The 14,038-nt window shown below is 47.7% G+C and overlaps 1 protein-coding gene across 2 annotated transcripts in view; it reads right to left on the bottom strand.

The window, feature by feature from the left end:
- LOC115142374 (LIM and cysteine-rich domains protein 1) overlaps window positions 1–11,368 on the bottom strand; it is a 35,470-nt gene extending 24,102 nt beyond the window's left edge. Inside the window, exon 1 of one of the 2 annotated variants that reach the window (XM_065002099.1) lies at window positions 10,121–10,465. In XM_065002099.1, the coding sequence (XP_064858171.1) occupies window positions 10,121–10,267 (147 nt within the window). In that variant the 5' untranslated portion in view covers window positions 10,268–10,465. Of the gene's footprint in view, window positions 1–10,120; window positions 10,466–11,200 lie in introns of those variants that run through there. The other variant, XM_065002098.1, reaches the window with a different exon arrangement.
- Between the last annotated feature and the right edge of the window lie 2,670 nt (window positions 11,369–14,038).

Consider the following 14,038-nt stretch of genomic DNA (forward strand, 5'->3'; position numbering starts at 1 on the left):
ACAGGGCCGTACACACACACACTCACAGGGCCGTACACACACACACTCACAGGGCCGTACACACACACACACTCACTCACAGGGCCGTACACACACACTCACAGGGCCGTACACACACACACGTACACACACACTCACAGGGGCCGTACACACACACACTCACAGGGCCGTACACACACACTCACAGGGCCGTACCAAACACACACACACACACACACACTCACTCACAGGGCCGTACACACACACACTCACAGGGCCGTACACACACACACACTCACAGGGCCGTACACACACACACACACACACACACAGGGCCGTACACACACACACTCACAGGGCTGTACACACACACTCACCGTACACACACACACACACACTCACAGGGCCGTACACACACTCACAGGGCCGTACACACACACACACTCACAGGGGTACACACACACACTCACCGTACACACACACACTCACAGGGCCGTACACACACACACACAGGGCCGTACACACACACACACTCACAGGGCCGTACACACACACACTCACAGGGCCGTACACACACACTCACAGGGCCGTACACACACACACACAGGGCCGTACACACACACTCACAGGGCCGTACACACACACTCACAGGGCCGTACACACACACACACACTCACAGGGCCGTACACACACACACACAGGGCCGTACACACACTCACAGGGCCGTACACACACACACTCACAGGGCCGTACACACACACACTCACAGGGCCGTACACACACACTCACAGGGCCGTACACACACACACTCACAGGGCCGTACACACACAGAATAATAGTGAAGACGTCAAAACTATGAAATAACACATATGGGATCATGTAGTAAACAAAAAAAAACACAAAAAAATGTTTAAAAAATATATATATTTTACAGCCACCATTTTAGACTCCTAAAACATTAGGTTGAGCAGAGTGATGTCACGGATTACAGATACGAGCGCTGAAACGCTCGACTAGAATGATGTCATTGAGACTGGGGAAAAATAAAAAAAAATCATGACTGTTGACACAATTATATGTAACCTGAAAGCATTGAGGAAAAAAAGAAAGCTTCCCGCAAACTGTGTGTGTGTGTGAGAATCTGTGTGTGTGAATCTGTGTGTGTGTGTGTGTGAATCTGTGTGTGTGTGTGTGAATCTGTGTGTGTGTGTGTGAATCTGTGTGTGTGTGTGAATCTGTGTGTGTGTGTGTGTGTGAGAATCTGTGTGTGTGTGTGTGTGTGTGAGAATCTGTGTGTGTGTGTGTGTGTGTGAGAATCTGTGTGTGTGTGTGTGTGTGAGAATCTGTGTGTGTGTGTGTGTGTGAGAATCTGTGTGTGTGTGTGAGAATCTGTGTGTGTGTGTGTGTGTGTGTGTGAGAATCTGTGTGTGTGTGTGTGTGTGTGTGTGAGTGTCTGTGTGTGTGTGTGTGTGTGAGAATCTGTGTGTGTGTGTGTGTGTGTGTGAATCTGTGTGTGTGTGTGTGTGTGTGTGAATCTGTGTGTGTGTGTGAATCTGTGTGTGTGTGTGTGTGTGTGTGTGTGAATCTGTGTGTGTGTGTGTTTGTGTGAATCTGTGTGTGTGTGTGTGTGTGTGAATCTGTGTGTGTGTGTGTGTATCTGTGAATCTGTGTGTGTGTGTGTGTGTGAATCTGTGTGTGTGTGTGTGTGTATCTGTGTGTGTGTGTGTGAATCTGTGTGTGAATCTGTGTGTGTTAATCTGTGTGTGTGTATCTGTGTGTGTGTATCTGTGTGTGTGTGTGAATCTGTGTGTGAATCTGTGTGTGTGTTAATCTGCGTGCAGTTTGTACAGGGACGATCCCGTTGATGAAGCAGCCCTGTCCTGCGTCTCCTGCAGCAGCGTGCTAACTCCCCGAGGTGCCTTATTGCTAACTCCCCGAGGTGCCTTATTGCTAACTCCCCGAGGTGCCTTATTGCTAACACACCGCGTGTCTGAACGCGTGTTCCCCCAGTATAATTCTGTAGTGTGGTCGGAACGCGTGTTCCTCCAGTATAATTCTGTAGTGTGGTGCCGTGTTCCCCCAGTATAATGTAGTGTGTGGTCTAACGCGTGTTCCTCCACCGTGTGGTCGGAACGCGTGTTCCCCCAGTATAATTCTGTAGTGTGGTCGGAACGCGTGTTCCTCCAGTATAATTCTGTAGTGTGGTCGGAACGCGTGTTCCTCCAGTATAATTCTGTAGTGTGGTCGGAACGCGTGTTCCTCCAGTATAATTCTGTAGTGTGGTCGGAACGCGTGTTCCTCCAGTATAATTCTGTAGTGTGGTCGGAACGCGTGTTCCTCCAGTATAATTCTGTAGTGTGGTCGGAACGCGTGTTCCTCCAGTATAATTCTGTAGTGTGGTCGGAACGCGTGTTCCTCCAGTATAATTCTTTAGTGTGGTCGAACGCGTGTTCCTCCAGTATAATTCTGTAGTGTGGTCGGAACGCGTGTTCCTCCAGTATAATTCTGTAGTGTGGTCGGAACGCGTGTTCCTCCAGTATAATTCTGTAGTGTGGTCGGAACGCGTGTTCCTCCAGTATAATTCTGTAGTGTGGTCGGAACGCGTGTTCCTCCAGTATAATTCTGTAGTGTGGTCGGAACGCGTGTTCCTCCAGTATAATTCTGTAGTGTGGTCGAACGCGTGTTCCTCCAGTATAATTCTGTAGTGTGGTCGGAACGCGTGTTCCTCCAGTATAATTCTGTAGTGTGGTCGGAACGCGTGTTCCTCCAGTATAATTCTGTAGTGTGGTCGGAACGCGTGTTCCTCCAGTATAATTCTGTAGTGTGGTCGGAACGCGTGTTCCTCCAGTATAATTCTTTAGTGTGGTCGGAACGCGTGTTCCTCCAGTATAATTCTGTAGTGTGGTCGGAACGCGTGTTCCTCCAGTATAATTCTGTAGTGTGGTCGGAACGCGTGTTCCTCCAGTATAATTCTGTAGTGTGGTCGGACTATAAGCCAACTCTTCCTTAAATGCTTCAACTCAGTCTAAACAACAAGCTCATGAATGAACCGCTTAGAATAGACTTGAAGATGTTTATTTTAACTTGGGATCTGTTGGACAGAGCCTGATGGGTGGGTGGGGGGGGTTCCTTGTTCTGAGAGACTATGGCCCTTATTCACAAAGCGTACTGATCTAGAATCACCCCCCCCCCCAGATATACATTGCCTTGCAAGAGTATTCACCCACCTTGGCATTTTCCCCCTTACAGCCTGTAATTTGAATGGATTTCATGTCATTGGCATACACAAATAGTCCAAATTGGTGGAGTGAAACGAAAGAAAAATAATTCAAAAATCAGAGAAATCTAAAAAAAAACTTTAAAAAAAACTGAAGTGGTGTGTGTATGTTTTCACCCCCTCTGCTATGAAGCCCCTAAATAAGATCTGGTGCAACCAATTACCTTCAGAAGTCACATATTTAGTTAAATAAAGTCCACCTGTGTGCAATTTAAGTGTCACATGATCTCAGTAATATATAGAAATATAAAAACACACCGGTTCTGAACGGCCCCAGAGTCTGCAACACCACTAAGCAAGTGACACCAGGAAGACCAAGGAGCTCTCCAAACAGGTCAGGGACAAAGTTGTGTAGAAGTACAGATCAGGGTTGGGTTATAAAATCACATCCGAAAAACTTTGAACATCCCACAGAGCTCCATTAAATCCTTTATAAAAAAAACTGTAAAGAATATGGCGCCACAACAAACCTGCCAAGAGAGGGCCGCCCACCAACACTTATGGACCAGGCAAGAGAGGGCCGCCCACCAACACTTATGGACCAGGCAAGAGAGGGCCGCCCACCAACACTTATGGACCAGGCAAGAGAGGGCCGCCCACCAACACTTATGGACCAGGCAAGAGAGGGCCGCCCACCAACACTTATGGACCAGGCAAGAGAGGGCCGCCCACCAACACTTATGGACCAGGCAAGAGAGGGCCGCCCACCAACACTTATGGACCAGGCAAGAGAGGGCCGCCCACCAAAACTCACTGACCTGCCAAGAGAGGGCCGCCCACCAAAACTCACTGACCTGCCAAGAGAGGGCCGCCCACCAAAACTCACTGACCTGCCAAGAGAGGGCCGCCCACCAAAACTCACTGACCTGCCAAGAGAGGGCCGCCCACCAAAACTCACTGACCTGCCAAGAGAGGGCCGCCCACCAAAACTCACAGACCAGCCAAGAGAGGGCCGCCCACCAAAACTTATGGACCTGCCAAGAGAGGGCCTCCCACAAAAACTCAGACCAGGCAAGAAGGGCATTAATCAGAGGCAACAAAGACAAAGAAACATTTAAATGTCTTGGAATGGCCTAGTCAAAGCACAGACCTCAATCCAATTGAGAATCTGTGGTATGACTTAAAGATTGCTGTACACCAATAGACTCCATCCAACTTGATGGAGCTGGAACAGTTTTGCTTTGAAGAATGGGAGGAAAAAAAATCCCAGTGGCTAGATGTGCCAAGCTTATAGAGACAAACCAAGAGACTTGCAGCTGTGAGAGGTGGCTCTACAAAGTAGGGTGAATAGTTAAAGCACGTTCAAGTTCTGTTTTGTCTTATTTTCTAGTTTGTTTCACAAGAAAAATATTTAGCATCTTCAAAGTGGTAGGCATGTTGAGTAAATCAAATGATACCCCCAAATTTTTTTTTTTTTTTTTTTTTTTAAATTCCAGGTTGTAAGGCAACAAAATAGGAAAAACGCCAAAGGGGGAGGGGGAATACTTTCACTAGCCATTGTATTCTTATTCATTGAGATCTAAAAGGTAAAAAACTAATCCAAGATCAGCACTCCTACTCCGAGACGCTTTTCTGAAGAGGGACCAATGAGTAGAGCGTCGAGGGACCAATGAGTAGAGCGTCGAGGGACCAATGAGTAGAGCGTCGAGGGACCAATGAGTAGAGCGTCGAGGGACCAATGAGTAGAGCGTCGAGGGACCAATGAGTAGAGCGTCGAGGGACCAATGAGTAGAGCGTCGAGGGACCAATGAGTAGAGCGTCGAGGGACCAATGAGTAGAGCGTCGAGGGACCAATGAGTAGAGCGTCGAGGGTCCAATGAGTAGAGCGTCGAGGGGCCAATGAGTAGAGCGTCGAGGGGCCAATGAGTAGAGCGTCGAGGGACCAATGAGTAGAGCGTCGAGGGACCAATGAGTAGAGCGGCGAGGGACCAATGAGTAGAGCGTCGAGGGACCAATGAGTAGAGCGTCGAGGGACCAATGAGTAGAGCGTCGAGGGACCAATGAGTAGAGCGGCGAGGGACCAATGAGTAGAGCGGCGAGGGACCAATGAGTAGAGCAGCGAGATACCAATGAGTAGAGCAGCGAGATACCAATGAGTAGAGCGGCGAGATACCAATGAGTAGAGCGGCGAGGGACCAATGAGTAGAGCGGCGAGGGGCCAATGAGTAGAGCGTCGAGGGGCCAATGAGTAGAGCGTCGAGGGGCCAATGAGTAGAGCGTCGAGGGGCCAATGAGTAGAGCGTCGAGGGGCCAATGAGTAGAGCGTCGAGGGGCCAATGAGTAGAGCGTCGAGGGACCAATGAGTAGAGCGTCGAGGGACCAATGAGTAGAGCGTCGAGGGACCAATGAGTAGAGCGTCGAGGGACCAATGAGTAGAGCGTCGAGGGACCAATGAGTAGAGCGTCGAGGGACCAATGAGTAGAGCGTCGAGGGACCAATGAGTAGAGCGTCGAGGGACCAATGAGTAGAGCGTCGAGGGACCAATGAGTAGAGCGTCGAGGGACCAATGAGTAGAGCGTCGAGGGACCAATGAGTAGAGCGTCGAGGGACCAATGAGTAGAGCGGCGAGGACCAATGAGTAGAGCGGCGAGGGACCAATGAGTAGAGCGGCGAGGGACCAATGAGTAGAGCAGCGAGATACCAATGAGTAGAGCAGCGAGATACCAATGAGTAGAGCAGCGAGATACCAATGAGTAGAGCAGCGAGGACCAATGAGTAGAGCAGCGAGGGACCAATGAGTAGAGCAGCGAGGGACCAATGAGTAGAGCAGCGAGGGACCAATGAGTAGAGCAGCGAGGGACCAATGAGTAGAGCAGCGAGGGGCCAATGAGTAGAGCGTAGAGGGGCCAATGAGTAGAGCAGCGAGGGACCAATGAGTAGAGCAGCGAGGGACCAATGAGTAGAGCATCGAGGGACCAATGAGTAGAGCATCGAGGGACCAATGAGTAGAGCAGCGAGGGACCAATGAGTAGAGCAGCGAGGGACCAATGAGTAGAGCAGCGAGGGACCAATGAGTAGAGCAGCGAGGGACCAATGAGTAGAGCATCGAGCGCCTGACCCCTTCCTCCCCTCCCGGTCTATTTATAATCCATGATGTTACAGAGTGGACTGCCAAAGCCAGCTCTGCTTTATGTACAAAGCACCATCATCGATCACGCTGTCCGTCACAGGAATACAGAGAAGAGACGCGACAGAGGCAGGGGACTCGAAGGACACACAGGACAGAGGGCCCGTACAAAAAATGCCACCCTAATCCCTATATAGGGCACTACTTTAGACCAGGGCTGCCACCCTAATCCCTATATAGTGCACTACATTAGACCAGGGCTGGCACCCTAATCCCTATATAGTGCACTACTTTAGACCAGGACTACCACCCTAATCCCTATATAGGGCACTACTTTTGGCCAGAGATCATAGGGGTGCCAACCCCAAGCAGTGCTTCTGTTCTGAAAGGTGTCTGTTGAAAAGGTTATGCATTAGAGAGAGAGGAGAGCAACAAAACAAACTAGGAGGGCAACCATGGTATCAAATCCCTTTTCTAATCCACAGCTCTGATGGCCGTCGGTCAGGGTAAATAGGTGTCAACGCAGGCAGGGTGAGGCAGCCACTTCGGAGTCTGTTATGCACTAATGAGACCGCCAAAGTAAACAACTGTCTGAATGACAATGTTGTTCAGAGGTGGCGCACACACAATTTAGACGATCTCACACACACACACACAACTTAGACGATCTCACACACACACACACAACTTAGACGATCTCACACACACACACACAACTTAGACGATCTCACACACACACACACACACAACTTAGACGATCTCACACACACACAACTTAGACGATCTCACACACACACAACTTAGACGATCTCACACACACACACACAACTTAGACGATCTCACACACACACACACAACTTAGACGATCTCACACACACACACACAACTTAGACGATCTCACACACACACACACACAACTTAGACGATCTCACACACACACACACAACTTAGACGATCTCACACACACACAGACAACTTAGACGATCTCACACACACACACACAACTTAGACGATCTCACACACACATACACAACTTAGACGATCTCACACACACAACTTAGACGATCTCACACACACACACACACACACACACACAACTTAGACGATCTCTCACACACACACACACAACTTAGACGATCTCACACACACACAAGCTGCAGGTTCTCTCAAACCAGAAAAAAAAAGCGTTATTTATAGAGCCACAATAACCCGGTCAGTCTTTATGCTTGGAGTAACACATAACGAGTGAGATATGCTAGCTACATATTGGTCCATAAATAGTGAGATATGCTAGCTACATATTTCTGCGCAAATAATGAGATGTTTGGCTACATATTTCTCCGTAAATAGTGTTGCTATGAAAAAAAATAATAAACTAAATAGACTTTCATTGCAACCACATTAGGGTGTGAAAAAAAGAAAAATGGTAAAGCTGCCTTAAAAACCAATGTTGCTTTAGTCAGACGGGAAGAGTGAGCAAGGCAACAGCAAGTGTGGAGGATCTATGTTTCGTTGTAAAGGACAAGGGCTGTCATGTTGTAACAGCTCTGTCATTCTAAACACGTCAAGTATGAAGTTAGGAACTCAGCCAGAGCCAGGGGACTGAGGGGCCTAATAACTCATAGGAAAGACTTGGATGGAGGAGGCCACATCTAAACTGAAGTGGGTCAGCTCCAAGGGCCTCTCTAGTGTCCAGTAAGCACACGCTGACACATCCAATCAACTATAGAGAGACGATTGTAGATGAATAAAATACCACACTGTTCTTTTTTGTAGTAACATTGTATTTATTCTAGCTTCCTGTTCAGCAAAAAAAAACTCAGTTTATTGATTGGACTGTGGAACACTTCGTTTCTGAAACACTGAGGGTCTTTCATGAACCGTTCATTCCCTATTGTGGAGTCGAGGAGTTCAGCGTGGGGGTTCAGAACCGTTTCCAGAGTTTGTTCAAATGTGTCCCTCGTCAATATGACAACATTGTGGAAGTACAAGAACACGGTTGGGGTTGTTGTTGAAATGTGGATAAGTATTTTAACGTCCTGTTGAAACGATGTGTTCCGTCTAGTGTGACAGGAGGAATAGCTGTGACAGAGACAGACTAGACCTAGACGCCATCCCAAAAAAGGCACCCTATTCCCTATCTAGCACACTACTTCTTTACCCAGGACCCATAGGGCTCTAGTCAACAGTAGGGCACCTCCGACAGGGAGGTATTCTTTGAATGGCATCATCTGCAGCACAACAATGTGTGAATTCAGGATAAATCCATAGGGACGGTCAGAGATGAAATAGAAAGGTCGTGGCTTAGTTTTGGTATTTCAAACGGTCTAAAGCAGCTCAACATAGACAGGTTAGAGGACAGACCTTTCAACACCGCAGCCAGTGGAAAGTCTTTGTTAGAGGACACTGCCTTCAATATGTGTATTTATTATGAGATCCCCATTGCTCTTCCTTTAGGGTCCAGGTAAATTAAGGCAGTTTATACCATTTTAAAAACATTACATTCACAGATTTCACAACACACGGTGTGACCTCAGGCCTTTACTCCACCACACGGTGTGACCTCAGGCCTTTACTCCACCACACGGTGTGACCTCAGGCCTTTACTCCACCACACGGTGTGACCTCAGGCCTTTACCCACCACACGGTGTGACCTCAGGCCTTTACTCCACCACACGGTGTGACCTCAGGCCTTTACTCCACCACACGGTGTGACCTCAGGCCTTTACTCCACCACACGGTGTGACCTCAGGCCTTTACTCCACCACACGGTGTGACCTCAGGCCTTTACTCCACCACACGGTGTGACCTCAGGCCTTTACCCCACCACACGGTGTGACCTCAGGCCTTTACCCCACCACACGGTGTGACCTCAGGCCTTTACCCCACCACACGGTGTGACCTCAGGCCTTTACCCCACCACACGGTGTGACCTCAGGCCTTTACCCCACCACACGGTGTGACCTCAGGCCTTTACCCCACCACACGGTGTGACCTCAGGCCTTTACCCCACCACACGGTGTGACCTCAGGCCTTTACCCCACCACACGGTGTGACCTCAGGCCTTTACCCCACCACACGGTGTGACCTCAGGCCTTTACCCCACCACACGGTGTGACCTCAGGCCTTTACCCCACCACACGGTGTGACCTCAGGCCTTTACCCCACCACACGGTGTGACCTCAGGCCTTTACCCCACCACACGGTGTGACCTCAGGCCTTTACCCCACCACACGGTGTGACCTCAGGCCTTTACCCCACCACACGGTGTGACCTCAGGCCTTTACTCCACCACACGGTGTGACCTCAGGCCTTTACTCCACCACATATATACAGTACTAAATCCATGTGTATATAGTGCATATGTTATCGTGTGTTCATGTATTCATGTGTCCATTCCCGCTGTTCCAATATCAGACTACGACGTCACCGTTCAACGCATACCGTGGCCAGTCAAAAAGTAGCACACTTTCTTTTAGCCTTCCATTAAAGATAAGCTGTGTCTGAAATGACCCATAGAGGTCTGGTCAAAACAAAATGCACGGAAAGTACTCAGACCCCATGACTTACACAATTTGTTAAGTTACAGCCTTATTCTAAAAGTGGATTAAATAGTTTCTCCCCCTTCATCAATCGACACACAACATCCAGTAATGACAGAAAAAAAGACAAGTTCATACAGTTTAGCAAATTAATAAAATAACGGAATTAACAGTATTCAGACCCTTTACTCACTACTTTGGCAGTGATTACAGCCTCAACTCTTCTTGGGTATGACGCTACAAGCTTGGCACACCTGTATTTGAGGATTTGGGGAGTGCCATTCTTCTCTGCAGGTCCTCTCAAGCTCTGTCAGGTTGGATGGGGAGCGTCGCTGCACAGCTATTTTCAGGTCTCTCCAGACATGTTCGATGGGGTGTAAGTCCGGGCTCTGGCTGGACATTCAGAGACTTGTCTCGAAGCCACTCCTGCGTTGTCTTGGCTGTGTGCTTAGGGTCGTTGTCCTGTTGGAAGGTGAACCTTCACCCTAGTCTGAGGTCCTGAGCCCTCTGGAGCAGGTTTTCATCAAGGATCTCTCTTACTTTGCTCCGTTCATCTTTCCCTCCATTCTGACTAGTCTCCGAGTCCCTGACACTGAAAAACATCCCCACAACATAATGCTGCTGCCACCACCATGCTTCACCGTGGCCTTTGCTCTGACATGCTGTGGGACCTTATATATACAGGTGTCTGCACCTTACCAAATCATGTCCAATCAATATAATGTACCACAGATGGACTCCAATCAAGTTGTAGAAACATCTCATCCAATCAAGTTGTAGAAACATCTCATCCAATCAAGTTGTAGAAACATCTCATCCAATCAAGTTGTAGAAACATCTCATCCAATCAAGTTGTAGAAACATCTCAAGGATGATCAATGGCAACAGGACGCACCTGAGCTCAATTTCAAGTCTCATAGCAAAGGGTCTGAATAAATAAAAGGTATTTCTGTGTTTTCGCTTTGTCATTACGGGGTAGTGTGTGTAGACTGATGAGGGGGAAAGAAATATAAGGCTGTAACGTAACAAAATGTGGGGAAGGGGTCTGAATAATTTCCAAATGCTCTGTGTATAGGGAGATGAACTGATGTTTATAAAAAAAAGGGTTTTGGAGGATTTTTGCATTCCTATAAGAAACCCTATCACCACCGTTCCACACAAAAACAGACTAGTACAGAACAGCAGTGGAAACCGCGACAGGAAATATGGAAGATTATGCATAGATTTTGTGGTTGCTGCTACAATTATCATAATATTTTTTCTAAACACTTATTTTTTGTTGTTGTTGTTGTTGTTGTTGATGACGAAAACATTTACATGTGTGTTCCACTCACCTTCTCCACTCCAGAGGTCAAATCCATAGTTCTCAAGTTGTAGGGCTGAGATACAGGTCCAAAGAGAAATGGAGCCTATCTGAAGGTGTGTTGGATAGCTCTGCTCTCTTCAGAGAACTGTGGTGAACTCCACTACGCTTTTCTGCTGCACACCAGTCTCACAAAGAAGGCTTCAATGACTGGCCACTGGGATTCCCTGGAACACTGGTGCCAACCCAATCACAGCAAAGTAAAACACCCTACAACCAATAGAATTCCAGTGGTATTTTCCCCTCCTCCTCCCACTTTTTTTCTCTCTTTTTTCCCCCCCTCTCTCTTTCCTACAAATTGGGAACACCCATTGTCTGGAACAGATAGAGACATGACCTCACTGGTGAGTGAGGACGCAATATCAGGCCCCAGGAATGCGCTAGTCACACATAGTACCCGTCCCAAGAGGCACCCTGCCCCCCCCCCCCTCCCTACACAGTGCACTACTTTGACCACAGCCCATAGGCTCCTAACGTAGAGACTAGGGTGCTTAATTGGGACACCTTAATAGTTGTGATCTCTTGCTCTTAGGGAGATGTTTCCTGTGCGTTTAAACCAAACAGCTTTATTTTTGCCTTTTTATAGAAGTGGGTGAACAGGAATACAGACCCAAACCAATGCTCAGCAGTTTAGATTGTTGGGCCACACCAGCACACACACACACACACCACACCAGCACACACACACACACACACACACACACACCACATACACTGAAGTTAAATTACAGGTTGCCTGGTCGAGACAGTCATGCACACAAACTCTAGTAATGATACATTATTATAACCTCATTCCAACGTTGTGTTTTTTCAAACATCTGTGACTGAGCCCCACGTTGCATACAAAGCCACACAATTGTTCTACTACAAGTATATTGTCGTACACAGGATGACCCATTCATTCAGAGAACTTTCCAGAGATAAGACACGGCCTCAAAGAAGGTACGGCAGATTTTTTAAAAATTGATTTTAAATGTTTGAGCGATACTTTTGAGACCAAATGCTTATGATATTATTGATATAGATCATATCACAACAAAGTCATGAAAAAGTTGCATTGTTTATAGAAAACTTCAACCAAAATTGTACAACAAAGTGGTCACTCCGATTGGACATGGACACGTCAGCGGTATCATCAATACGGTGATTGATTGGTCCACTGCTTTGCTTTGGCGCCATGGCGATCGTGTCAATCTCCAGTTATACATGGGATACTGTAGATTGAACTCTTCACAAAAAAAATCCCTCACCTTTATTTTACAATCTCAACCTGTGCTAACCCCTCAACCTTTCAGAACTCTAGTTCTCCTGGGGGTGGTGATACATCTATAAAAGAGACAAACATAACACTATTGGCTTCTGAAAAGATGTTGAGGAGACGGGATGAATCTCAAATGACATTTGCCCTTGATTTAGCTCTCACATCTTCTGCTCAGCTTTTTCTCAAAAAATGTGAGACAGGATGAGAGGAAATTGAGGAAGGACTTTTTAAAGATGTTTTGGATCAGGAAATGAAGAATGGCTGGCAAGTGATGGTTTCAGACAGTGTTGGACTAAAACACCAGCTCAACAGAACCCATCCGATCTAAACAGTCTTCCATTGTTTCGACCAGTGATGGTCCGAAGCAATAGAGAAAAGCCACTGGCAACAGAACAAGAGGTTGGCATCAGAGCATAAAGATCGCATCCTAAACAGCACCATATTCCCTATATAGTACACTACTTTTGACCAGGGCCCAACAGTAGTGCACTGCATAGGGGATAGGGTGCTATTTGGGAAGCGGACAATAAAGACACCAGAAACATTTAAAAACAGTAAAAACTCCAAGGCAAATTGCCTCAAGGCTTGAAAATCCTCCTTTAAACCAGTCTCCTCTTCATCTACACTGATTGAAGTGGATTTAACAAGTGACATGTACAACTACATGATGATGCGATGAGGTTCAGACATAGTCGGTGATTGACTTGTGAAGAAGCACGTTGGCACCGTTGAGGTAGAGCTCATCGTTCACGATAACATCCTCCCCCAGGACCGTCACATTCTCCATACGCACCTGAGAGAGAAGACATACACACACCTGAGAGAGAAGACACACACACACCTGAGAGAGAAGACACACGCACACCTGAGAGAGAAGACACACGCACACCTGAGAGAGAAGACACACGCACACCTGAGAGAGAAGACACACGCACACCTGAGAGAGAAGACACACGCACACCTGAGAGAGAAGACACACGCACACCTGAGAGAGAAGACACACGCACACCTGAGAGAGAAGACACACGCACACCTGAGAGAGAAGACACACACACACCTGAGAGAGAAGACACGCACACCTGAGAGAGAAGACACGCACACCTGAGAGAGAAGACACGCACACCTGAGAGAGAAGACACACACACCTGGGAGAGAAGACACGCACACCTGAGAGAGAAGACACACACACCTGGGAGTGAAGACATACACACACCTGGGAGAGAAGACATACACACACCTGAGAGAGAAGACATACACACACCTGAGAGAGAAGACACACACACACCTGAGAGAGAAGACACACACACTGGGTCACATTCTGTAGATATGGGAAATACATTCAATACATATATTGATAGAATATATTTAAAGTGTTTGAGATGAGGTGCATTTGATGATTTGGCTTGACGTTTGGAGTAATCTTTACTCCCCGACCCGGGGGTCCCGTTACTCCCCGACCTGGTTACTCCCCGACCCGGGGGTCCCGTTACTCCCCGACCTGGTTACTCCCCGACCTGGTTACTCCCCGACCCGGGGGGTCCCGTTACT

The sequence above is a fragment of the Oncorhynchus nerka genome, linkage group LG15 (assembly GCF_034236695.1).
Source record: "Oncorhynchus nerka isolate Pitt River linkage group LG15, Oner_Uvic_2.0, whole genome shotgun sequence".
NCBI lineage: Eukaryota > Metazoa > Chordata > Actinopteri > Salmoniformes > Salmonidae > Oncorhynchus > Oncorhynchus nerka.